Source organism: Tiliqua scincoides, chromosome 4 (genome assembly GCF_035046505.1).
Source record: "Tiliqua scincoides isolate rTilSci1 chromosome 4, rTilSci1.hap2, whole genome shotgun sequence".
Classification (NCBI taxonomy): domain Eukaryota; kingdom Metazoa; phylum Chordata; class Lepidosauria; order Squamata; family Scincidae; genus Tiliqua; species Tiliqua scincoides.
This window is the reverse complement of record NC_089824.1, coordinates 222,135,923-222,160,663: the sequence shown is the minus strand read 5'-3', so window position 1 is coordinate 222,160,663 and position 24,741 is coordinate 222,135,923. Positions and strand designations below refer to the sequence as shown.

The 24,741-nt window shown below is 50.9% G+C and overlaps 1 protein-coding gene across 1 annotated transcript in view; it reads right to left on the bottom strand.

The window, feature by feature from the left end:
• XKR7 (XK related 7) overlaps window positions 1-16,544 on the bottom strand; it is a 43,691-nt gene extending 27,147 nt beyond the window's left edge. The window contains exon 1 of the mRNA XM_066624743.1: window positions 15,985-16,544. Within this exon, the coding sequence (XP_066480840.1) occupies window positions 15,985-16,544 (560 nt within the window). The remainder of the gene's footprint in view (window positions 1-15,984) is intronic.
• Between the last annotated feature and the right edge of the window lie 8,197 nt (window positions 16,545-24,741).

The following is a 24,741-nucleotide window of genomic DNA, read 5'->3' as shown; positions in this document are numbered from 1 at the left end:
GGGTTCTGGGAATTATGTCTGATCACTTTTTGAAGCCAGACTGTTGACTCCGGTTCAGCTTGATGTCCACTATAACCTCCAAGTCATTCTTGGAAGTCCCACTGCCTGGCTCGTTAATGGTTGTACCCTGGCAGAGGGACAAGACCCAAAATTACTGCTGGTCTAGGGAGGGAAACCAGCAGACTGCATGACAAAGCACAAGGCGCAAAAATGTCCTTGAAAAGCCTTCAGACACTGCCAGAGGTCCAGAAGGCCGCAGCCAGATTGCTGATGAGGACCACTCAGTCAGGATACAGAACTCCGATCCTGTGGGACTGACTTGGGTTTCCCATCTGTTGCTGTGCTGATTGTCAGTGTTCAGTCATGTACCTGTTTCAGGGCCCTGGGTACCGGAAGGACTGCCCAATCCCACAGGATCTGCAGCTAAGGCTGCAATTCTATGTACACTTACCTGAATGCAATTACTTCTGAGTAGACATGCACTGCTAGTTCTTGAGGAGGGACTCTGCTCTGTGTGCCACCCTTAGCTGCAGCTAACAAAGCCTGTGCGCAGTAGCGCAGCCAGAGGGGGGCGCAGTAAGTGCAGCAGGTGCTGTACCTCCCTATGTAAGTGGCTCCTTCCATTGGAGCCATTGGAGCCATTTTGGACTACAACAGCAATGCACAGGCGTTCGGAGTTGTGGCATATGCTGCATTTACTGCACTGCCCCCTCCCCAGCTATGCTACTGCCTGTGCAATAGCTGCCCCAGACTCTGGAAGGCCCTCACTCTGGGGTTTGGACAGCGCCATCACTTCTGGTTAGTAAGAAGGCTTTAGAAAGCATGGCATATGGTGTGTGATGTGGGGGATGCTGCTGAAGTTTTGCCCATAATTCCCCCCCCCGAATTTCTCCTTCTGTGTTTTCAACATTGTTGTCTGCTGCCTAACAGCCTACTGTGAAACACATGTTCAAAGACACATGTCACACCTTCCCCAGGTGCAATATGGGGAGGCCTGTGAGCTCAGCCAGCCATTGCTGGCAACGACACTAGCCAGAAGGTCTTTCTCAGCCCTGCCACTATCCTGTCACTGGAACTAAACACCAGGCTGCATCTAAGACCTTAAGAACATAAGAACAGTCCCACTGGATCTGCCTCTGACACACAGTGCTCTGCCCCTGGATGACAGCATCTTCTCCCTGCCTCTCCTGCAGCACCTGAAAGGGGCAAAAGCTCCATTCATAGGAAGTGGTCTTCAAAAGCCACTTTAACTGCCACCTACTCTGAGCCAAGGGATTAGTCTGATCTATAAATCAGAATAAGTCACAAGGTGGCACCTGTAGTTGGATTATTATTTTTTAATGATTGGTTCTATTTAAACCCAGTTCTTCCTCCGAGGAGCTCAGGAGAGGTGGCTGACCAGCACTCTCCTATCCAGGATCTGAACTCTTTCCTGTTTCCAGCTGAAGCAAGCCCTGTCCCTTCCTGTTGTTCCCCGGGCGTTCTTTAATTTAAGGAGACACTTTGTACCAATTGAAGCCACCACTCCACCTAGTTTGGTGCTGTCCACAGTGACTGGCAGCTCAGTGATGCATTTGCTCCTCCTGCCTGCCGAAGACTGCAAAGGTGGTCTTTCTGTCTGTGTTAGTCTAGCACTCTATGGAGGCCTCCACATGGAGCTGTTGTAAACATCAGAAAAACATCAGAAAAATGACACACCAGCATAATTTGGGCCCTACTCAACTACTCAACAGCATAATTTGGAGGCCACTACTCTGTGGATGAAGGGCTGTGTCAGATTTCCTTGGACACCAACTAGGGGCATTGCTGGGAAGGGCTGCACCCAGATGCTTTGCCTGGATGGGCTTAGGATATGGGTGTTGGTGCACTGGCTCTCTGTTGGTGTGGTGGTAGCAGGACATCTGGTTGGCCACTGCTGGAAGCATGTGGCTGAACAACACAGGACCACATTGGTCTGTCCCAGCAGTGCTCTTCTGATAATGCTCTAATTGTGAAATGACAATAGGGATACAAAAGCAGTGGGTCCCTGGAGTTAGAGCCAGGGGGCAACGTGGTACAGGGTGGAGAGACATTGTGCAGTGTCCCGGAGCACTCGAAAAGCCTTCTGATCCCCCAGAGGGCCCTTTAAACAGTACTTCCGGGTTTCTGGGATGCCATGAGAGGCTCCAGAGCACCCAGGTAAGTGAGGGAGGGTGCCAGCCTAGGGGACACACTCTGCAGTCCTGGCCCTGGGCATGACGTCACCCAGAGTTGCCACTGCACAAGAGACCTGCCAGAAAAAAGTGGCAACTTGAAACTCCACCTAATGTCCACTAGGGCATCCACTCCCCAGACACCTCCCCCCCCCATCAGCCTCTACACCAGGGGTGTCAAACTCATTTCATACAGAGGGCCACATAGCATTCATGATGCCCACTGAGGGCCGGAAGTGATGTCATTAGGAAAGAAATGATGTCATTAAACAGGTCATAACCAAAAATAAACACTTTTTCTCACTTAGGAACTCATTAGCTGCAAATAACAAAAGAGAAAATTTACAAATCTGATCATATTTCAAAATATGGGAGAGCCCAATTTTCATGTGAGGCCCTTTCAGCAGTAACACCTCAGCACTACTCAGCAGCTGAAACCTGAGGGCCGTATAAAATGTGGGAATGGAGTAGGAGAGAAAGTATGGAGGAAAGGGATAGAGGGGTTAATGTCCAGAAATGAGTCTGTGATCAGTGCAACTCCTTGAGAGCTTGAGATTGTCCACCCTTTGGAGACAAGTCACATTTGCCAGCATCTGGCACTCCCCTGTCTCCACTAAATTAGCACTCAGTGTAGCCTGGTGCAGCCCAGAAACCAAGTCACATTCCTTTCCTGTAAATGAAACTCTCCTGTCCTCCAAGGGTGGGGGGAATCCTAACAGTGGGTGTCCTGATCATTTGGAACACAGAGATACGGCTTTGTGATGAGAGCGTCAACTGCCCAGTGACTTCCCTGCCTGGTGGGAAGGTTAAGTGCATCACAGGTCATCTGAATAGCTGGTAGACCATGCTGGGGAAGAGGCAGCAGCTGTGGCACATGTCAGCACCAGTGGTGCTGGGAAATATAGTTAGCCAGTCCTGGAAGTAAAATTTAGGCAGACTTCTCTCCCACCATTGCTTCTTGCAATTGGTATTCAGAGGCAGGCTGCTACTGGATCTGGAGATAGCATATAACCGTCTTGACTAGTAGCCATTAATAGAACTGACCTCCATGAATTTGTCGGATCCCCTGTAAAAGACATGCACGCTAGTGGCCACCATCACATCTTGTGGCAACAAATTCCACAAACTAATTCTGGGCTGTGTGACCATCCAGCCAGGTCATTGTAATACAAGCCATGCTGTCTGTAATACACAGTAATAAATGCCCTGCAAAGCAGCCATTAACAGTCCTACAAAGAGGTGTTGGGCTTTACCATGAGTGACTTGCGCAGGCTGCTATTCCCTTCAGGAACAGCTGACATTCCCCCTTTGTTTCCTCAGAAAGAGGAAAAAACTAAAGAGCTAGGGCAGGTTCAAGGGGACCCATTGGTGATGGGGAGGCTTACAGAGTGATAAGGAAAAATATTTTCCCTTTCCCTTCCCAAGCCTCCAGATCTCCCCCCCCCCCCCCAGGCTTGCATACAGCATAGCCCATTTTGGTGTGGCTGCATGCTCTGGCAGGAGAAAGGATGGGACTGGACTCTTAGTTAAATGTGAGATTTGAGCAAAACTGACACTGCTCCTCTGGATGGCTACTGATAAACAGCTGCCATCATGCCCTCTCCCAGAAGCCCTGCAGGACAACAATATGGGATGATGGGGCATCATTCTGGTGGTGTAGCTAAAGGGGGTGCAAAGCACTAAGTTTTGCAGGCACCTGAAAGCGCCATGCAAGCAGCCCCTCCCCCTCCTCTTCAGAGCCATTCTGGGTTTTGCTCCCACTGCCCAGAATGGCTCCGAAGGGGAGGGGCTGCTTGCATGGTGCTTTCAGGTGCCTGCAAAACTTAGTGGTTTGCACCCCCTCTAGCTACGCCACTGAATCATTCTCACCGGGGCCTCTGGGGAAAAATGATGGTTGCCAGACATCAAGATGGGCGCTGCTGCTGGGAAACAGATGGTGGCAGCGGAAAGAAGAACGCTGGGAGGGCTGCTTTCGGTTTGACCCACCCCCACCCCTCCACACCCCTCCAAATTTTGGGCTGAAAGTCCTCATTAGAAAACGGGTGACTCAGCGTTGGTTGAAACTTAGCCAAACTGACAATTTTTGCTTCTCTCACAAAAGCTGGACTGAAAACTGTTTGGCTCCCTGAGCAACTGAACTTTCTGTGCCACCACCACAGCTCAACCACTGAGAGTCAGTCTTCACTGCCACAAATGCACAGAAGGCAAACATTTGGGGTGGAAGAGCAGGCAGAATATGCGCAAGAAGAGAGATACATGCACAAAATGCCCCTCTTCCTGACTGAAGTCTGACAACAGACCTGGAAGACCTCTTCCCTCTAGATCAGAGGTGCCCAAACCCCGGCCCAGGGGCCACTTGCGGCCCTTGAGGCCTCTCAATGCGGCCCTCAGGGAGCCCCCAGTCTCCAATGAGTCTCTGGCCCTCCGAAGATTTGTTGAAGCCTGCACTGGCCCAACGCAACTTCTCTCAGCGTGAGGGCGACTGTTTGACCTCCTGTGTGAGCTGTAGGATGAGAGCTCCCTCCACTGCTTGCTCTTTCACATATGTGACTCAGCAGCAGCAGCAAAGGAAAGGCCAGCCTTGCTTTGTACAAGGCCTTTTATAGACATTGAGCTATTGCAAGACCTTCATTCATTCATATAGGTTCATCTTTAATATATTCATTTATGTAAACGTATGTAAATTTATTCAAATTTTAAATGTAAATTAATTCTTCCCCCCCCCCCGGCTCCCAACACAGTGTCAGAGAGCTGATGTGGCCCTCCTGCCAAAAACTTGGACACCCCTGCTCTAGATCAACACCCCTGCTCTAGATCAACAAGGATCTGGTCCAGGTCAACAAGACGAGAATAAGGCTTTGCCCTTCTGACACAAGGCACAGGAGAGGGTGCCCATTTGACAGCCCAGGTGTGATGCCCAAGGGCACATCATGTTAAGGTGGTTGGTGATGTCCTCGCAAGCTGAGCATCACGTTGCTGTGACCCAGGAAAAAAAGCTGGGTTTGCAACCACTGCATGGGAGAGAAGAGAAAACCCCTCTTTTCAGCCTGGCTGTTTAGGGTCTCTTTCATATGTTATATTCTCTCCGACACTCTTTCTCTCGATACCGAGCTAAACAAACGCATCGGTAAAGCAGCTACCACGTTTTCCAGACTCACAAAGAGAGTCTGGTCCAACAAGAAGCTGACGGAACATACCAAGATCCAGGTCTACAGAGCTTGCGTCCTGAGTACACTTCTGTACTGCAGCGAGTCATGCACTCTCCGCTCACAACAGGAGAGGAAACTGAACGCTTTCCACATGCGCTGCCTCTGACGCATCCTCGGCATCACCTGGCAGGACAAAGTTCCAAACAACACAGTCCTGGAATGTGCTGGAATCCCTAGCATGTATGCACTGCTGAAACAGAGACGCCTGCATTAGCTCGGTCATGTTGTGAGAATGGATGATGGCCGGATCCCAAAGGATCTCCTCTATGGAGAACTCGTGCAAGGAAAGCACCCTACAGGTAGACCACAGCTGCGATACAAGGACATCTGCCTTAGGAGTGGACCTCAACAGGTGGGAAACCCTGGCCTCTGAGCAGCCTACTTGGAGGCAGGCTGTGCAGCATGGCCTTTCCCAGTTTGAAGAGACACTTTGCCAACAGTCTGAGGCAGAGGCAAAGAAGGAAGGCCCATAGCCAGGGAGACAGACCAGGGACAGACTGCACTTGCTCCCAATGTGGAAGGGATTGTCACTCCCGAATCGGTCTTTTCAGCCACACTAGACGCTGTGCCAGAACCACCATTCAGAGCGCGATACCAGAGTCTTTCAAGACTGAAGGTTGCCAACAACTGTCCTACACAAAAAGCACCTCTGTGTAGGAATTAGCATGCAGCTTGCTGGCCACATATTGGTGGCAGTCTGGTCTGGACCAGTTTGGACACAGTACAAATCCCCCCAACTCAGAATGTAGCTCAATTCTGATCCCAGTGCTCCCCTCCCCAGTAAGGCTCTAAAACCCACCCACCTGTTCACTCAGGCTGTTACTCAAATAGTGGTGGGTGAATGGATGAAGAGAGGGAGGTCTTTCTCCCATTTCTCCAGTTTGGCACCAGGAGTGCTAAGAAATTTATTTTCCCCTGCACTACTGAAGAATGTCAGTAGTCCTGGGAACTGGCCAGCCTCTATACCTTTGTGCCAAGCACCAGAAATGGGGGGAGGGGGAACACTCCCTCCCCTACTTCACTTCACTGCTGCCACCTCCATCACCACACCAGTGAGGAACCTGTGAGTGAAAGAGATGGGGCTGGAAGCAAGAAGGTGGCTGTGTGGGAGAGGGGAGGGACAGCTACTGAAATTCCTCTTAATTGGAGTTGAAGCCAGATGATGTTTCGGGCCATCATGCTTGAACTTTGTGTTTGAGGTGAGGATTTTGACCTGGTCAAGACTCATATTTCTGAGTCAGGGAAAGTGGCACTGCTGATGGCACAATTGGTGGTGAAATTATGCATGCGGCCTCCCCACTCTAAGCAGATGGTGGGGGGTGGGGGGAGAGTTGCAGCCAACATCACAGCTTAACTTCAGAAGGCAGCAAAAACACGGCAGCAGCCAAAAAGAGGAAGGATCTCCAAAACAACAACACAGAAAACAACAACAATTTGTGACGAGCCCATTTTGGCAAATGGTCTCCTTCAACGGCGTTTTCAACCACAAGGAATATTCCATGGTGGCAATCAGGCGAAGCATGTCTGGAGGCTCCTCTTCTTTGTGGCTGCTTTATTTATGGAAGGGCTGCTTTGCCCTTCTCACGGCACGCACTGCTGTGCCCATGTTGGAACTTCCTGCCTGGCCTAAACAACGTCCAGGGGAACTCTTTTCAGGATCCAGGGAAGGGATCAATTTCATAAGAAGCACAAGAGCTTTGGGTTTTGGCCCACCAAATGTGTTTGTACCTGCGCCTGCAACCAGTGGCGTAGCTACAGGGGGGTGGCCTGGTAAGCACTGCAAGCGCCACAACATGCCCTGAAAGCAGCTCCTCTGACTGACTGTCGGAGCCGTTCTGGGCAGTGATAGCAACGCGCTCTGCTATCACTACCCAGAATGGTTCTGATGGTGAATGAGAGGGGCTGCTTACATAGCACATGGCAGCGCCTGCAGTACTTTCTGTGCTGCTGCTCCCGTGGATGTGCCACCGCCTGCAACCACAACCAACAGCTTCTTACCGATCAACCCACCCCTCACCCCCCCAGCAACAGGCATTCTTTTCTGGCTTGCACAGAGATTCATTTTGAGGTTCGGAGAATAGAATGCTCTGCACACTGATGCTCCCAGAGAAGCTGGAGTGGGGGTGATAGTTGACACCCTGGGAGATGAACTCTGCATTCAACATGGTCATTGGGCCCAGACCAACAAGATGAAGACCAATGCAAAATGCTGCACAGAGGTACAAAAAATCAGACGAACTAGTACAGGCTGGGGAGCCCTGGTTTGGCAGCAGCATGTGTGAGCGAGACCCAATGGTCCACCCTTTCCCCAGCCAGCCCAGACCATGCAGTGCCACTGAGGGGGCATGGCCTGCATGCTATTGGGGGAGGGGCGCACAAGACAGCCCAGGAGAGGTACGTTAAAACACTGGCGTCGCTAGGGGTGTCCGGAGGGTGCGGGCTGCACCGGGTGACACCCTGGGGGGGTGACGCACCCTGGGGGGAGGACATGCTAACTTCGTGGCTTTAGGGCTACCCCATCATGCCATAGACCGTTGGATGCGGAATTCCCAGCGGAGTGCAATGAAAAAACAGAATTGAAATAGCTCCTTTCCTTCAAAAGTTATGGCCAAAAAACCGGAAAGAAAAAATGCATGGAGCCCTATGGAAAGTGAAAGTGAGCTGTATCATGCGTTTTCTTGCGAGTAGGTGTACTTGCCATAGTCAGTTGGAAAGGGCAGGCTGAGAGGACTCCAAGGACATCAGAATGGTCCTGATCCAATGAATGCAGCCCCCAAAACACTTGAGAAGGAAGTCCCTCCCTCCCTCCTGCAGTCTGTTGAGCTCTATGGAAAGCAAACTCAGCCACATGGTCGCGTTTACTCACGAGTAGGCAGACGTGCCTTGCGTTTTGGTCAGGCCAGCCAAAGGGGAATGTGAAGCCACCAGAAGGGTCCAGATCCAATGGAGCTGGACAAATGCTCCAGAAGGCAGCCCCCCCTCCCCCATTAAGAAGGGCAAAAAAGAGGTTTGAACTGCTAAGGGAAATGTTTTCTATTTTGCACTTGCAAAGCCAAGTGGGTCTTTATCTTGAAACAGAACTTTAAACTGGACACTGGGGAGGACTGGAAATCTCACTGATTCTTTTTGGGGGGTGTTATTGCAGGCAGACTACAGAATAAGCTCCATTGACCCCTATGGGACTTACTTCTGAGTAGGCATGCGTAGGCTTGAGTTCACAGGCTGCAATTCTACCCACACATTCCTGAGAGTAAGCCCCATGGACCACTATGGGACTTACTTCAGAGTAGACATGCATAGGATTGGGCTCACAGGCTGCAATCCTACCCACACTTTCCCGAGAGTAAGCCCCATTGAGCATTATGGGACTTACTTCAGAGTAGATTCACTTGGTGGAACAGGACTGGCTCCCCCTTATTTAATTATTTCTTTTATTTTAATTTAATTATTTATAATTATTTATTTTAATTTGCTTGATGATGTCACTTCTGGCCATGACATCACTTCCAATGGGTCCTGGACAGATTGTCATTCAAAAAAGTGGGTCCCAGTCCTAAAAGTTTCAGAACTGCTGCAATAAGGTGTTAGTAAGTTGACGTGGGTGTGTGTGAGACTCTACAAGTTTTCAAAATCACTAAAATTGGAATTTGGAGGAATAAGACCATCATGTTATATATCAATCAATGCGTAATTTCATGCAGAATGCAATGAAACAAACCACATTGAAATATCTGTGTTCTATCAAAAGGTACAGCCAAAAAACTGGTGGGGGCGGGGCAATGACACATCATCACGCCCATGACCTGGGGCGTTGCCCCGCCCACTGTATGGGGTGACGTGCAGGCCTCCCGCACCTGGTGACGCGAATCCTAGTAACATCACTGGTTAAAATCATTTTTACTTACCTCCCTATAGTTTGCTTGGCTGCCAGGGGGTCTCCTCGGACCTATGCCAGCTATTTTGCTCCTGGTGGCAGGTCTGGGCTGGGAAGTGGAAATAGGACCTTGGCATATGCCATTGCTGCAAAGTTCTTCCCCCTCCCACCCCCAGCCTCTCCTGCTCCCTGCCCTGAGCTACCCAGAATCCTTTCCTGAATTGCCCTCACCATTGACCCACCTGCTCTAGCACTGCTGTTGCTAATGAGCTGCCCACTTATCAGAGCAACTTGTGCAATGGTGGGCCTGGACTTGCCCTGACGGATTGCCCTGATAGGCCCTGATAGGATTGGGCCATAAGCGTCTTATGTATGAGTCTTACAATCCATCAGCAAGATGAACCTGCTGTCTGGCACTGGGAGCGTGTTATCGGAGGGGAGTGGGAGGGCAGGAGGGGAGGGAAGGAATGGTTCCCTGCAGCAGCAGCAAGTTACACCAGAAGCAGTGGGCTGAAACTACAAGGATTTCACCTAGTCCCAAGGAAGAATTTCCTAACTGTAAGTGTTGTGAGGCACTGGGACTGTTTGTCTTGGGCAGCAGTTGTCTCTCCCTACCCCTCTATGGAGGCTTTCAAGTGGAGTCTGGATGCTAGCCTGACAAGGGTGCTATAGCAGTTGCCTGGGCGAAGCAGGGGGTTAAGCTATATGACCTCCCAGGGACTCTAAGGCCCCTTCCCACTCTGACAATCGATGATGCAATAAGGTGCCAGCAATTGTAGTCAGTGCACATGTGACGCACACACACAGGGGGCCAGATTTATGCACAAGCTTAAGCAAGCTACGGCTCAGGGGGACTTACGGGGCTTCTGCCACAGATTAAGTGTTTTTTGATATGCTAATTAAGAACTCATAAAAACAATAAAGTATTTTAACTTGGAAATACAGTACTTCAAAATGCAAACAGGCTTCATGCCCGACTTGTATGTTTAATGCATTTTTCATTGCACTTTTGCCTATTTGAATATATGCAAATATAGAGCTATAATAGATTTATTTTCTTTATCCTTTCTGTTAGAATTATGAACTTATTTTGGTAACATTATGAGTGGGGGCCTCTTAAGCTGGATGTTGTTTAGAGCCCCCCTCAACAAGGCTTAGTAGGAGTTGAGCAGTTCTGCCCCTTCTTCATCACTAGACAACATTTCACCATCCTTACAAAGCAGTAATCATCAGGCCCTGCACAAGCGCTCTCTCTCTCTCGCTTTCTCTCTCTCTTTCTCTGGAACTACAGAATTGAAGTCAGAGTCTACTGTGTTCAACAGGTATTGCCTCCAAGACTGTGCTACAAAGCAGGTTATGGGGGGGAACCAGCTTTCCTCCTGGGTCCAGTTCACCCAGCAATAATTCATTGCGTCAAAGAAATAACTGCCTGCACTGAATCCAGCTTCACTAATAGGTTTAGTAAACTGCATTTAAGTGGTCAGTAGAACAAGTGCCACAAATCCCAAGATTAAGATGAGACTGACCAGGAGGCCGTTTCTGAGAGGGACAGCTTTAATGGGCTTAAAGCCCTGCTTTGTGGAGCCGTTCAGTGAGGAAGAAGAGAAGACAATCCAGAGAAGAGAAATGGAGCTCTCCTGTCAACAGCCAGGCCGCTGGACTTCAACAGGCTCCTGGCTTGATTCCCCAGGCAGCTTCAGACTATTGCAAGCGGCCTTTGGGTGCATGGCTGGCTAATTGCTTTCAAGATGATTTGTACTTTGTACTGAACATAAATTCCGAACCATTCTGCACCCAGGCAATCCATGCCCACCTGCTCCTGCTCTGAGGTCCTCCGAAGATAGGTGGGAGGTGATCAGAAGAAGAGGATTCCTTCATACACGCCTATGGAACATTCTCCTGTTGGTCTCACTCCCCTGTCTCCTGGCTGTCAGGTACAGAGCCGATTGTTTTCCCAAGCCTCTAAAAGTGGTTTTATTTGCTAGTTCTTTTTGCAGTATTTAATTACATTAGATATTTTCTTTTATAAATATCTTGGAAATATTGTAGTATAAAAATCTCTTTCTAGGGTCCTAATACTAACTCTAGTCCCCACGAAGGCATGCACACCAAGGAGATACACACTGCATCCTATGGTGGGGGGGGGGCAGATTCAGAGCCCTCCTCAAGGTAAAGGATCTTTCCTTCCCTTACCTTGGGGAGAGCTTCTGCTCTCCTATTGGTCTCCTCAGTTCCGCACCAGCTATCACTGTCAGTGGCATAGCTAGAGGGGGTGGAAAGCACTACATTTCCACCCAAGGCCCAAGGATGCTCACATGTGTTCTGCTCAGACTCCCTCAAAGTATCTGCTTGTAGTTCAATTTTCCTGCATCCAAGAGTTTTGGAAAGATGTTATGGAGTTCAACAGCTGATCCCCAGAGTAAGTACAGTTAGGGGTCAGTGAGACAGACACAAGGAATGATTGTGCTTTAAAATTTGCCTGGTGTTCTTTTGCACCTTGGCACTTCCAATGCCAAGTCATTTTGAGCCAAAATCCTGTGCATGAGAAGTAAGTTCCATTATAGTCAGTGGGGCTTGCTCCCAGATAAGTGTGGAAAGGAACCTAGCCTTTGTCAGCAGGCTTGTTATTTTTTTCTGACATCTTTGCAAGACTTTCCTCCCTTCCTTTATGTTTTAAAGCTCCACCTTCCTGTTCTGTCAGACTTAGCCCTTGTCTTCCTGAAGCAGTGGTTAGATATAGATGTAGATTTGGGGGTTTTTCCATGCAGCTGGAACAGAGGCTTTTGAAGACAGTCACTCTTCTGGCTTTGTCTTCATGGGGGCAGCAGAAATTACTGAATTTGGCCCCAGGACAGAGGCCGATCTTCGAGATGGAGGGAGGCACTGCTGCAAGGACCTCCCCCGAATCATCACACTTTCAACCACAGGGAAATGTATTCATCTGTGGGCGCAATCCTAACCAACTTCCCAGCTGTGCCAATGTGGCACGCACTGCATTCTGCAGTGGGGATGCAGTCAAGGGGGCCTCCTCAAGGTAAGGACATATTTGTTACCTTACCTTGGGGCTGCATTGTGGTTAGGTCAGTGCTGAAAAGTTGGTTAAGATTGCACCTTGTGTTACACATAACTACCTCCCCCCCCCCCCGATGTGCTTCTTTTCCAGGACTGAAGAACCATTTGGGGTCTCCCATCTTATGAGCATACAGGTTCGGAGGGGCCTGCTGCCCCCCTGTTCCTTCTGTCAAGCTATGACAGACCTCCAAGCACAGCCCTGTGCTTGGAGGTTTGCCACAGTTGGGCAGGAACAACCGGGTCCTGGGCCTGGGCGGCGGGGAGAACACAATGATGAGCAGCATACCCCCTGCATCATCACATTGCCCCACACCTGCGTGCTACACTCCTCTCTTGGAATGGCTCCATTTTGGAGCCAAGCACATCCCCACCCAGAGCGCTGTGGACGGGGGTGCTCGCGGCTGCCACCACTTGCCACTTGGTAACTCTGTACCCAGCACCCCCGTATGTGGCACTTAGGGCAAATGCCCTGTCACACCACACCTTAGACACACCCCTGGGTGCAGTTGCACTCCATCAGCATGGCTGCATTGGTGCTAATGGTGCAAGATAGGATTGCGCAGTAATATTTCCAGCCACAGTGATTCTGCGGAGGAGTCTGGTACCTCTGAGTCTTCTCATTTCTTGGATTCTGTAGCCTTTGTGACATCTTCTGAGCCATTGCTCAAAACAAGCCCTCAATAGTCATTCATGTGCCAGCCTGCATCAGCATGCTTTCAGAACTTCAGCAATCTCCAACTTGTATTTCAAATAGTTCCCTTAAACTGGCAATTAGCAATTTCCCTCCATTCACAACTGGCAAGCTGTACTCCATGAATCTGCAACTGTTGAGCAGTATCTAAGTAACCAGGGGCTCTTCAAATGTCCAAACAGCAAAGAACAAAACCACAAAGTCCTCGATGATGAAGCACACAAAAGGAAATCTGTCAGCTCTTTTTGCAAGCCTTGCATGTGGCATTCCCAAATGCAAGGAAAATTCAGATGTGTGTGATCACAAACGGGTGAAATTCACTGAGGCGGCATTTCTCTATGAAGAGCGAACTGCACTGCTTTCACTTGTCAATTCCCCCTGTCAGCTGCTGGGATAAGAATGGAGGAGAATCATGAATGGGGAGAGGATGTGGCCTACCTAGTTTTGAATGGGAAATGGCCAAAGCAACAAGCACTGCACTCAAATGTGCTTCATGTGGCCAAGGAGTGTGGCCCGTCTGAGCAGGGCTGTGACAGGAGAGGAGAGGAGCACAGCCAGTTGAAACCCCTGTAAGCAGGAAAGGCCTCATTTTGCAGAAGGCCTTCTTCCTTCTGCTCCAATTTGCACCCATCGATTGATGAATACCTTTCAGGAATTTGCCTTTGTCTCCTGGCCAGTTCCAACTTCTCTAGCAGGGAGATCCATTACAGACCAGTTGCGCCGCATGGAGGGGAGGGAACTCTGAGACTCGGGAAAGGGAGAGCTGTCTGGGGTGGAGAAAGCAAAAGGGCAGCTCAATAGTCTGGCCTGAGGAAATAGACCTGCCAGGAAATGATCATCAAAAGAGCTCTGGGGTGGAGTTCAGTGTGCCTTTTCCATCTGTGCTGTCTCTTAAGTGGGCTCCCCTGGGCCTGCTCTGCTCCTTCTCATGTCTCAACTCCTTTGGGCTGGCTGGGGAATTGGATAAAATGCAAGGGAGGGAAGGGTGTGGAAAGCAAGGGATGAAAAGGAAGGCTTTGGCTGGAAAAAACAAAGAGACTGTGCCCCCCCCCCCCAGTCAGAGTCCATTCATTTACAACACAATCTGGACTCCATCTTTCTCTACCGAGGCAACCTCAAAACTTTAACCTCCATGAAATCACAGACACTGTTAATTTAAGATTGAGATTATCTAACAGCCATGCTGCACACACACAGCCGCATGAAGCAACACATCCCCGGTCTCTGTTGCTGTAAGGCCAAGCAGATTCCCCTTCTCTGAACTAAAGAGGTACTTTGCTATGGCTGGGGAATGCAGAAGACTAGCTCAGCACTCTGGTTTCCTAGAAAGTCAGGAGCACAGAGTAGAGGAATAGGGATAGTGCCTCAGATTTGCAAGGGAAGTGGTGCGGTGCAGGGGATACCACATTTGTTTTCTGGGAAACCAGGTTCAGATCCCCTGCTCAGTCATTAAGTTTGCTGTATGATCATGGGGTAATTGCACTCTCTGTGTGTGTGCACGCATGAGAGAGAGAGAGAGCGTGCACACCTAACAGGACTTGTAATGCTGAATTAGCATGCATTAACACGATGAGAAGGCATCATCACATTTTCTTAGTCCATGTGTGTGGTGTGCATGTTGGTGAAGGGATCTAAGTCAGTTTCTTTATTACTGTGGGTAATAAGGAGTTCACTGTTTTCTTGCCCTCTGACTCTTCATTTCATAACTCTTCTAGTCTATAACTTGCTCCCATTCAGCTTAAGAGAGATCCAATCATATTAGCACATCCCTTCCCTCCCCCACCCCATTGCAGTATCTTAGATAAATCATATTTAGTACAGTACTTAAAACATCCACACACCAAATCAGGATGGCCCCTGGTGTTTACTAGTGACAATTAATTTAAAAAAATGATATTTTCCTATCTGGATCCACCACTCACCCCTCAAGAGAAAGCTACTGGTGACTCATAAGAAAGAATTGCTAGAGCTGAGCTAGGAATGGGACTTGTCCCACAGACAATGAAGGAGGGTCAGTTCAGCATTCCTGAGCTCCCTGGTGGCACTCCTGCCACAACACTGTGGTCTCGATGGTGGTGAACTCAGGTTGCCTTGTAAGGCTACAAGGCAGAGAGTGTCCATGTGCTCCTGTGTCCCTCCTCTCCATTCCCAGCGTTATGCTTCCCCTCTTAGAGGATGGAGGCCTGAAACAGATGCTCCTGGGTCTGAGACAATCCCTTTGTTTGGGGGCAAAGTGAACTCAGGCAGGAGAGGCAGGGAGGTGGCCTTTGAACCTGCCTGTGGGTGAGGCACTGTGTGCTCCTCTGCTTAAGAAGAGGGAAGCACGGGTAGACTTTGCACTGTGTCTCAGAGGGGCTGCCAGCCCATCTGCCACCCCACAACTTGTTCAGTCAGAAGCAGGTTCACTTGCCAAGCAGCCCCTCCCACTCCCATTATAGCAATGCATCTGCCTGGTGGTGCGCGCTGTGGATGGAGGGACATGAGAGTTTGCCTGCCTGCCTGCCTCCACACCCAACCAACCTGGCCTTCTTCTTGGGCCTGCACATGGCAGGGAAATGTGGTGGGTGGGGAGGCAGGTGAGGCAGAGCCTCCCCATGGAGTCCTTTCAAAAGCACTGCCACTGTGTGAGGTGAGGCAGGTGCGTAAAAAACAGCCCCACTGGATCAGACCGTAGGCCCATCTAGTCCAGCTTCCTGTATCTCACAGTGGCCCAATATCTCACAGCAGAGCCTTCCCACTGGAGTCCTTTGCAAAACACCACTGCTACGTGAAGTGAGGCAGGTGAGGCAGAGCCTCCCCACTGGAGTCCTTCGAAACGCCACCCACTGTGTGAGGTGAGGCAGGTGGAGCCCTCTGAAAAGCACCCCTGCTGTGGGAGGTGAGGCAGAGCCTCCCCACCGCCTCCCCACCGGAGGCCTCGGAGGGACCCCCTTCGTGCCGCCCTACCTCCAGACCTGCCCGAGCTGCAGGAGGTGGATGAGGGACTGGAGCAGCCAGACGCAGAGGCGGCAGCAGCGGGGCGGGCGCGGGGCCTGGGCGGGCGCGGGGCGCGGGGCGCTGTCCTTGGTGCCGGCGCTGTCCTTGGTGCTGAAGGCGGCGGCGGGGCGGGCGGGCGCGGCGGCGAAGTCGTAGACGAACCACCTGAAGCTGAGCAGCTGCACGACCAGCGAGGGCAGCAGCACGAAGAGCAGCGTGAGGCCGAACCACCAGTACTGGCGGCGCAGGTAGTAGTCCGCGGCCAGCCACAGGTCGCTGGCGCCGTCCGAGAAGAAGACCAGCAGCGCGCCCAGCACCCAGCAGCCGTCCAGCAGGCTGTACTCGCGCCCGGGCAGCAGCTGCAGCTGCAGCGAGGGGCTCCCCGCGCCCGCGCCCGCCGGCCCGCGCCGCGCCCCCCGCGCCAGGCTGCCCGCGCAGCTCCCGCCGCCGCCGCCCTCCGAGGAGCCCTCGCGGCGCAGAGCCGGCGGCGGGGAGGCGGCCGCCGCGCCTCCGTCCGACTTCGCGGCCATGTTGGAGGAGAGGCGGAGGGAGAAGGAGGGAGCGGCGGGCGAGACTTCCGGAGCGGCGGCGGAGGGGAGAAGAGGAGGGGGGAGGAGGCAGCGCCCTCGCCCGCCCCCTCTCAGTCACGGGCGGGGGGCGGGCACCGCAGGAAGGCAGCCCCCCGCAGTCCTCGCAGCCTCCTGCGCAAAGGGGGTGGAGGCTCCTCGGGGCGGAGGCCTTGCTGTCCGGCCGCCTTGGTTCCCCCAGCCCCCACCCCGCGCTCTCCGGCCCGGCCACGCCCCCCGCCCCGGAGAGGAGCGCTGCAGGGCTTCTCCCTCCCAGCCTCGGCGGGAGGAGGGGGCTGGGGGGCAGCGGAGCTTTGGCCCCGCGGACACGCCCCTCCCGCTCTCCGGGCCTTGAGTGGGGAGAAGGCGCTGGGCCGAGGCTGGCGCTCTGCCGATGGGGCGCCGGGGCTGGGGATGTGCTCGGGGCTGTACAAATCAGAGCAGTGCTCCGTTCTCGTCCCCAGGGCGCGTCGGGGTCGAGGCAGGCAAGGGGACGTCTGCAAGCATCCCGGGGGCGGGGTAGGTAGCAGCGGGGCCTGCTGGAGTCCTGTGGCGGCTGGGCTGCCTGCCCGGAGCAGAGCGGCCCCCCCCGGCTCCCGGCCATGTCCCCAGGGTGCTGGGCGAGCAGGGGAATGGCTCTTCCTGAGCCCGGTGGCGTAGCTGGAGGGGGCGGGGCACTCCGCCTGGCAGGGGGGTGGGCGAGCGGCCCCTCCCTTCGGAGCCATTCCCGGCGGGTCCGTTTTGCCATTCCTGTACAGCTCCGTTTTGCCCCCCCCGCCGGGAATGGCTCCGAAGGGAGGGGCTGCCCCCCTCCAGCTACGCCACCACCTGAGCCCACCACCCCAGCTCACGCGTGGCCCTCCTTGTGCCCTGTGCTGAACGCTGCTGGCTTCTGGCCCTGATGGGGAATCCTCCGTGTCTCTCCTGTTGCCCTCGAAGAGGGTTAAAGGGCAGCTCTTCTACAGAGTTCACCTGGCTGGCCTGGGCTCTGGAGTTCAGACTGCTTGTGCCCCCCCCCAGCACAAACACGAGGGGGAAATTAAATTGTATACTTAAGTTACCACCCTCGATCATATACGTGTGTGTGTGTGAGGGGCGGATCCAAGGGGGGCCACGGGTGTGTGCGCCCCCCCGACTGTCGTGCCAGCAAGAAGGGTACCTACCAGCACAGTCCAAGCCCAAGCACAGCCGGGAGCTCCTGTCTACCCAGCAGGTAGATCTGGCTCCAAGTCCAGGCAGGGGCCCAGGTCTACCCATTCAGCAAACCTCTGCTGCAGAAGCCAATAGATCTGGGCTCACCTCTGGGCAGGCGCCTAGGTCTGCCGCCCAGCAAGCCTTGGCCATGGGAGCCTAAATTCAACTTAGAGCCCAGGTCTACCTACCTGATTGACCTGAGCTCTGGAATTAAGATCATGCTCATGCCTGCCTCCCAACACTGCATCTGAATCTGTACAAACAGAAACACACACATGGGCATGCACTTTCAGTGTGTTTTCTCTCAAAGCCCCTTGGCTTGGCAGCCAAATCCAAGAGACCATTTCACAGACCAGCTGTGAAGTTTCAGGAAGGGCTGAGTTTTTTTTTCCTTAATAAGGAATGAGGTACAGATAGAAAAGTTTTGTCTAAATTATATATTGGCAACCTTCAGTCTCGAAAGACTCTGGTATCGCGCTCTGAAAGGTGGTTTTGGAACATCGTCTTGTGTGGCTGAAAAGGCCAATCCGGGAGTGACAATCCCTTCCATAACGGGAGCAAGTGCAGTCTGTCCCTGGTCTGTCTCCCTGGCTATGGGCCTTCCTTCTTTGCCTCTTAGCCTCAGACTGTCGGCCAAGTGTCTCTTCAAACTGGGGAAGGCCAAGCTGCACAGCCTGCCTCCAAGCGGGTCGCTCAGAGGCCAGGGTTTCCCACCTGTTGAGGTCCACTCCTAAGGCCTTCAGATCCCTCTTGCAGATGTCCTTGTATCGCAGCTGTGGTCTACCTGTAGGGCGCTTTCCTTGCACGAGTTCTCCATAGAGGAGATCCTTTGGGATCCGGCCATCATCCATTCTCACGACATGACCAAGCCAACGCAGGCGTCTCTGTTTCAGCAGTGCATACATGCTAGGGATTCCAGCACGTTCCAGGACTGTGTTGTTTGGCACTTTATCCTGCCAGGTGATGCCGAGAATGCGTCGGAGGCAGCACATGTGGAAAGCGTTCAGTTTCCTCTCCTGTTGTGAGCGGAGAGTCCATGACTCGCTGCAGTACAGAAGTGTACTCAGGACTCTGTAGACCTGGATCTTGGTACGTTCCGTCAGCTTCTTGTTGGACCAGACTCTCTTTGTGAGTCTGGAAAACGTGGTAGCTGCTTTACCGACGCGTTTGTTTAGCTCGGTATCGAGAGAAAGAGTGTCAGAGATCGTTGAGCCAAGGTACACAAAGTCATGGACAACCTCCAGTTCATGCGCAGAGATTGTAATGCTGGGAGGTAATGCTGGGAGGTGTCTAAATTAGGGATTCATAATTGCATCCAACTTGCTCATGTAACTTGTTTGCGCAAGGGTGGAAAAGTCCCCCTTGACTAGGAGGGGCTTCTGAGCTGCTTCCCCAAAAGTGGTAAGACGAACCAGCTCTGCAGGTCCTGAAGCATTTTCCAAATAAAAGGAATGAACAATTACTGCTGCTCTAAGCTCTTATTTGCATCCAGATAGAAGAACCTAAATTTCTGCTCAACACATGCCCCTCTCCAACCCATGGTGAGAAGTTCTAAGGTTAAAGTGTTCCTTGGGACTTGGCTTCCTTTGGGAACAGAGGACACAGGAGGCTTTGTGTCTGTGTAGCATTTGCTTTATTTACAGATGTGCAGGTTGAGCACTGAATGGTGTCAGGTTGCAGAAGTCCTCTGCAAGTAACAACAGACCGCATGTGTCCTAGGCATCTTTTGTAGCTCCTAGCTGCCTGTTTCTTCTCTTAATGTCCATTTTAGTGTCAATTTCTTAGAGATTCGAATCAGCCACTCTCCCATGTAGAATACATTGCCCCAAAACTGCCAGTATACACAATAGTATGCCATGTGCAGGATGCAGGTCTCTTATTGTCTTGTGTGCTCCCTGATGCATCTGATGGGCCACTGTGAGATACAGGAAGCTGGACTAGGTGGGCCTTTGGTCTGATCCAGCAAGGCTCTTATGTTCTTAGGTGCTACCTACATGTCAGGCTTCAGATTCCAACTCATATGACCTTAGTTAATCTGACAAACCAAGGAGTGTACCAGACAAATCTGTCTTCATGGTGTGTTTATAGATGGTTGTGTTGTCATGTTTTCCAAAAGGATTTTTATATTTGGTTTGTGGCAGATCCAGATCCTTATGAAAGGCGAAGCAAAAAACTGAAAAGAAGCACAAAATCAAATATAAGAACATAAGAACAGCCCCACTGGATCAGGCCATAGGCCCATCTAGTCCAGCTTCCTGTATCTCACAGTGGCCCACCAAATGCCCCAGGGAGCACACCAGATAACAAGAGACCTCATCCTGATGCCCTCCCTTGCATCTGGCATAGCCCATTTCTAAAATCAGGAGGTTGCACATACACATCATGGCTTGTACCCCGTAATGGATTTTTCCTCCAGAAACTTGTCCAATCCTCTTTTGAGATTGGCATCCAGGCCAGATGCCATCACCACTTCTTGTGGCAAGGAGTTTCACAGACCAACCACACGCTGTGTAAAGAAATATTTTCTTTTGTCTGTTCTAACTCAGACAAAAGAAATCCACTCAGTTTTAGTGGATGTCCCCTGGTTCTGGTGTTATGTGAGAGTGTAAAGAGCATCTCCCTATCCACTCTGTCCATCCCCTGCATAATTTTGTATGTCTCAATCATGTCCCCCCTCAGGCACCTCTTTTCTAGGCTGAAGAGGCCCAAATGCTGTAGCCTTTCCTCATAAGGAAGGTGCCCCAGCCCAGCAATCATCTTAGTTGTCCACTTTTGCACCTTTTCCATTTCCACTATATCCTTCAGATATATCCATCAGATATATCCATCAGATATATCCACTATATCTGATGTGGTGATCAGAACTGGACACAATACTTCAGGTGTGGCCTTACCATCAATTTATATAATGGCATTATATTATTTTCCCAGAGGCTGGGGATAAGAATAGGCCCTCAGTTTGGCTGTACTTGTCTTGTAAGAGGCGACTAAACAGCCACTGGGTAGATGGGACTCATTAGCCTGGGAAGGCAGCTCATCTGAGAGAAGGAAAACTCTGATCCCAAACATCCACTGCCTTGTGGCTACATCCAGTTATGGAAAAGGCTTCAGGAGTCAACCTCGAGGCAAAATCCGGAGCCGGAGTCCCTGAGGCAGTTCATGGCTGAACACAGTCACGTTCTGGCAACTCCTGCGGCGCTGCTAGAACCAACCATATTGGCCTCTGCCTTTCCATTGGACCATTTCAGTGACGTGGAGAGGGGGGATTTGCTGCATGGGAAACAGTCTATCCTCCATATGTACTTTACCCAGGCTTCACGCACTGGAGAGGACACTCTGTTCCAGAGCACTATTCAGAGCGCGATACCATAGTCTTCCGAGACTGAAGGATGCCAACAATGGATTATAATATTAGCTGTTTTGTTCTCAATACCTTTTCTAATGATCCCAAGCATAGAATTGGCCTTCTTTACTGCTGCTGCACATTGGGTCGAAACTTTCATCGACCTGTCCACCACCACCCCAAGATCTCTCTCCTGATCTGTCACAGACAGCTCAGAACCTATCAGCCTATATGTGGTTTTGATTTTTTGCCCCAATGTGCATAACTTTACACTTACTGACATTGAAGCGCATCTGCCATTTTGCTACCCATTCTGCCAGTTTGGAGAGATCCTTCTGGAGCTCCGCACAATCACTTCTGGTCTTCACCACTCAGAAAAGTTTGGTGTTGTCTGCAAACTTAGCCGCCTCACTGCTCAGCACTGTCTCCAGGTCATTTATGAAGAGGTTGAAAAGCACCGGTCCCAGGACAGATCCTTGGGGCACACCACTTTTCACCTCTCGCCATTGTGAAAATTGCCCATTGGCACCCACTCTCTGCTTCCTGGTCCTCAACCAGTTCCTAATCCAGGAGAGGACCTGCCCTCTAATTCCCTGACTGTAGAGTTTTTTTAGTAGCCTTTGGTGAGGGACCGTGTCAAACGCCTTCTGAAAGTCCAGATTTATAATGTCCATGGGTTCTCCTGCATCCACATGCCTGTTGACCTTTTCAAAGAATTCTAAAAGGTGTGTGAGGCAAGACTTACCCTTCCAGAAGCCAGGCTGATTCTCCCTCAGCAAGGCTTGTTTGTTTGTGTGTTTTGAGATTCTATCTTTGATGAGACATTCCACCATCTTACCTGGTATAGATGTTAGGCTGACCAGCCTATAATTTCCCGGGTCCCCCCTCTTTCTCTTTTTAAAAACCGGTGTGACATTTGCTGTCCTCCAATCCTCTGGCTCGGTGGTCGTTTTAAGGGAGAAGTTGCATATTTTAGCCAAGAGATCAGCAACTTCATTCTTCAGTTCCTTTATAACTCTTGGGTGGATGCCATCAGGGCCTGGTGACTTATTGATCTTTAATTTGTCAACTAGGTCTGAAACATTTTCTCCTTTAACCTCCATCTGACTTAATTCCTTGGTCAGGAGGGGCAGCGGTATCTGCCCGAGGTCTTCTGCCGTGAAGACAAATGCAAATAACTCATTCAATTTCTCTGCCATCTCTAAGTCTCCTTTTATCTCCCCTTTCCCTCCCTCACCATCCAGAAGGCCAACCGCTTCTCTGGCGGGTTTCCTGCTTCTAACATATTTGAAGAAGCTTTTATTATTCCCCTTAATGCTGCTGGCCATGCGTTCCTCATAGTCTCTCTTGGCCTCCCGTATCACCTTCTTACATTTCTTTTGCCACAGTTTATATTCCTTTTTATCCTCCTCATTAGAGCAAGACTTCCATTTATGAAAGTCCCTGTCCCTAGTTCTAACATGAGATTCCCTCCCAGCCTAACTGACCTTTCACTTCTCTGAAAGGTCATTGTTCTGCCATCAACACTTCCATCCCAAGCAGTTAGAATGTTCATGAGCAGTCTAAGGCATGCCAGCCATCTAGCCAAGCAGGAGCTGTGAAGAGAGAGGCAGGTGAAAGCCCATTCCAAAGTCTGTAGCACTTCAGGTTTTGCTTGGTGGTGGTTTTCCTTTCATGAAAGTGCTTCATTAATGTGAGTGGTGTGCTTCGTCAGAAAGGGTCAGATCAGATGCTTGCAGGCTGGAGCTCTTGTCTGACTCATGATGAGCTATTTTCTTGGCCAGGCTTCAGCCAGGGCTGAAGCCCAGCTTGGAAACTTGTACTGTGGAATAAGAAAGGGGGAAGAGCAGAGCAGAGATCTGCAAGAGATTTTGTTTCTCTCCCCCTGCGCAGCTGTAAGCAAATATTGTGCAGAAGAACTTCTGGTGAGGGATTGTCATAGCCCAGACTTTAAAAAAGGCACAAAAACCCAGACCGGAAAAACAAGCACTTAAAAAAATGTTCTTATGGAGTGAAGAGGGTGACAGCCCAAGCCTATCCACACTTTCCTGGGAGTAAGCTCCATTGACACTAATGGGTCTTACTTCTGAGTAGACATGCATAGTATTGGGCTGCCTGTTACTTGCCTCTTGGTAAATATAAGACAATAGACACTGTTGCACAAGTCTTCTTTGCCCAGTTAACAGGGATGTTTAGGACTCTACAGGCTAACTTCAGGACTTGAAATTGCACCTGAACACACAAACCGGAAGCTAGTGAAGGTGTTCAATTACTCTCCTGGCCCAAAATGCTCCTGGTTAGTCAGCTGGCTGTCGTATTCTGACCCAGCTGAGGTTTCCAAGCCCTTTTCAAAGGGTAGTGCTGCATTCAGCACATTGCAATGCTCTGACCTGGGCTTTATTGAGACCTGATCAAGTTTGTTCCAGGAGGAGGTGCTGCTGGTGCTCCAGCTGAAGTTGGCAGCTGGTGTTCCCTGACAGAGGTGCCACATGGGCATCTATATGAGGACTGGACCATTCTCCACCCTTCAAACTGGCTCTGTGGAGGGATGTCTTGCCCTGGGGCTCTCAGCAGTCAGGCTTTGATGCCTCCACCCACACTCTGTTTCTACCACACACCCGGCTGGCTGAGCTCTGCAGTGCAACAGGCAGTAGTGCCCATGCACTTGAGCATCCAGTCAGCGGACACCTCTCCCCCATGTCCACCTCCAGGGCCAAACCCAGCCTAGCAGGACCCCTGAAACCCCAACTTCAGAGCACACCCCTCACCCTGAGTAGCTTGTCTCCGTTGCAGGGACACCTTCCCCTTTTCTTGGAGGTCGGAGGTGCACCCTGGCAGTGACAAGGGCCAAGGCTCAAATTTCTTATACCTGCATTCAGGTCAAAGAACCAGAATTTCTACCTGCGAACTCTCAAGACATCATTAGCCCTGAGTTGTTCTTTTTAGTTAATGCACACAGTGGCTTGTAATCATTGCCACGAACCAGCATTGAGAAGAGCTGTTGTATGGAGTGAAAGGCACACCCATCTGCTTTGTTGACCTGTGGATGCAGGCACCAGACCAACCTCCCCACCCCCACCCCGAAAAGTGTGAGAAGGATAAGGAACATTGTTTCACTGTATCTCAGAGTGGCCCACCAGATGCCTCAGGAGACACACAAGACAATAAGGTGTCTGCATCTGGTTGCCACTCCCCTGCATCTGGCATTCAGATATAGCCTACTTCATCTATATAGCCTACTGATCTGTAGATATAGCCTACTGCATCTGGCATTCAGATATAGCCTATAACCAGGAGGCACACCCATCATGGCCTGTACACTGTGATGGAGTTTTCCTCCATAAAATTGTCCAATCCCCTTTTAAAAGCATCTAGGCCAGGTGCCATCACACATCCTGTAGCAAGGCGTTCCACAGATTAATTACAATTCTGTTTGTCTTTTAAGCCAACTCTTTACGGACCACCCATCTTGATCAGACCTCTTTTCATTTTGATATATGCCTTGCCTTTTTACCCTCTGCATCCCCTGTTTATATTTGTTCAGTTTATTCAGTTCTTTTTATTTCTTCTTTTTCATTTTACTGATTGCCCACCTGGCCTCAGCTGACTACAGACCAAATAGCA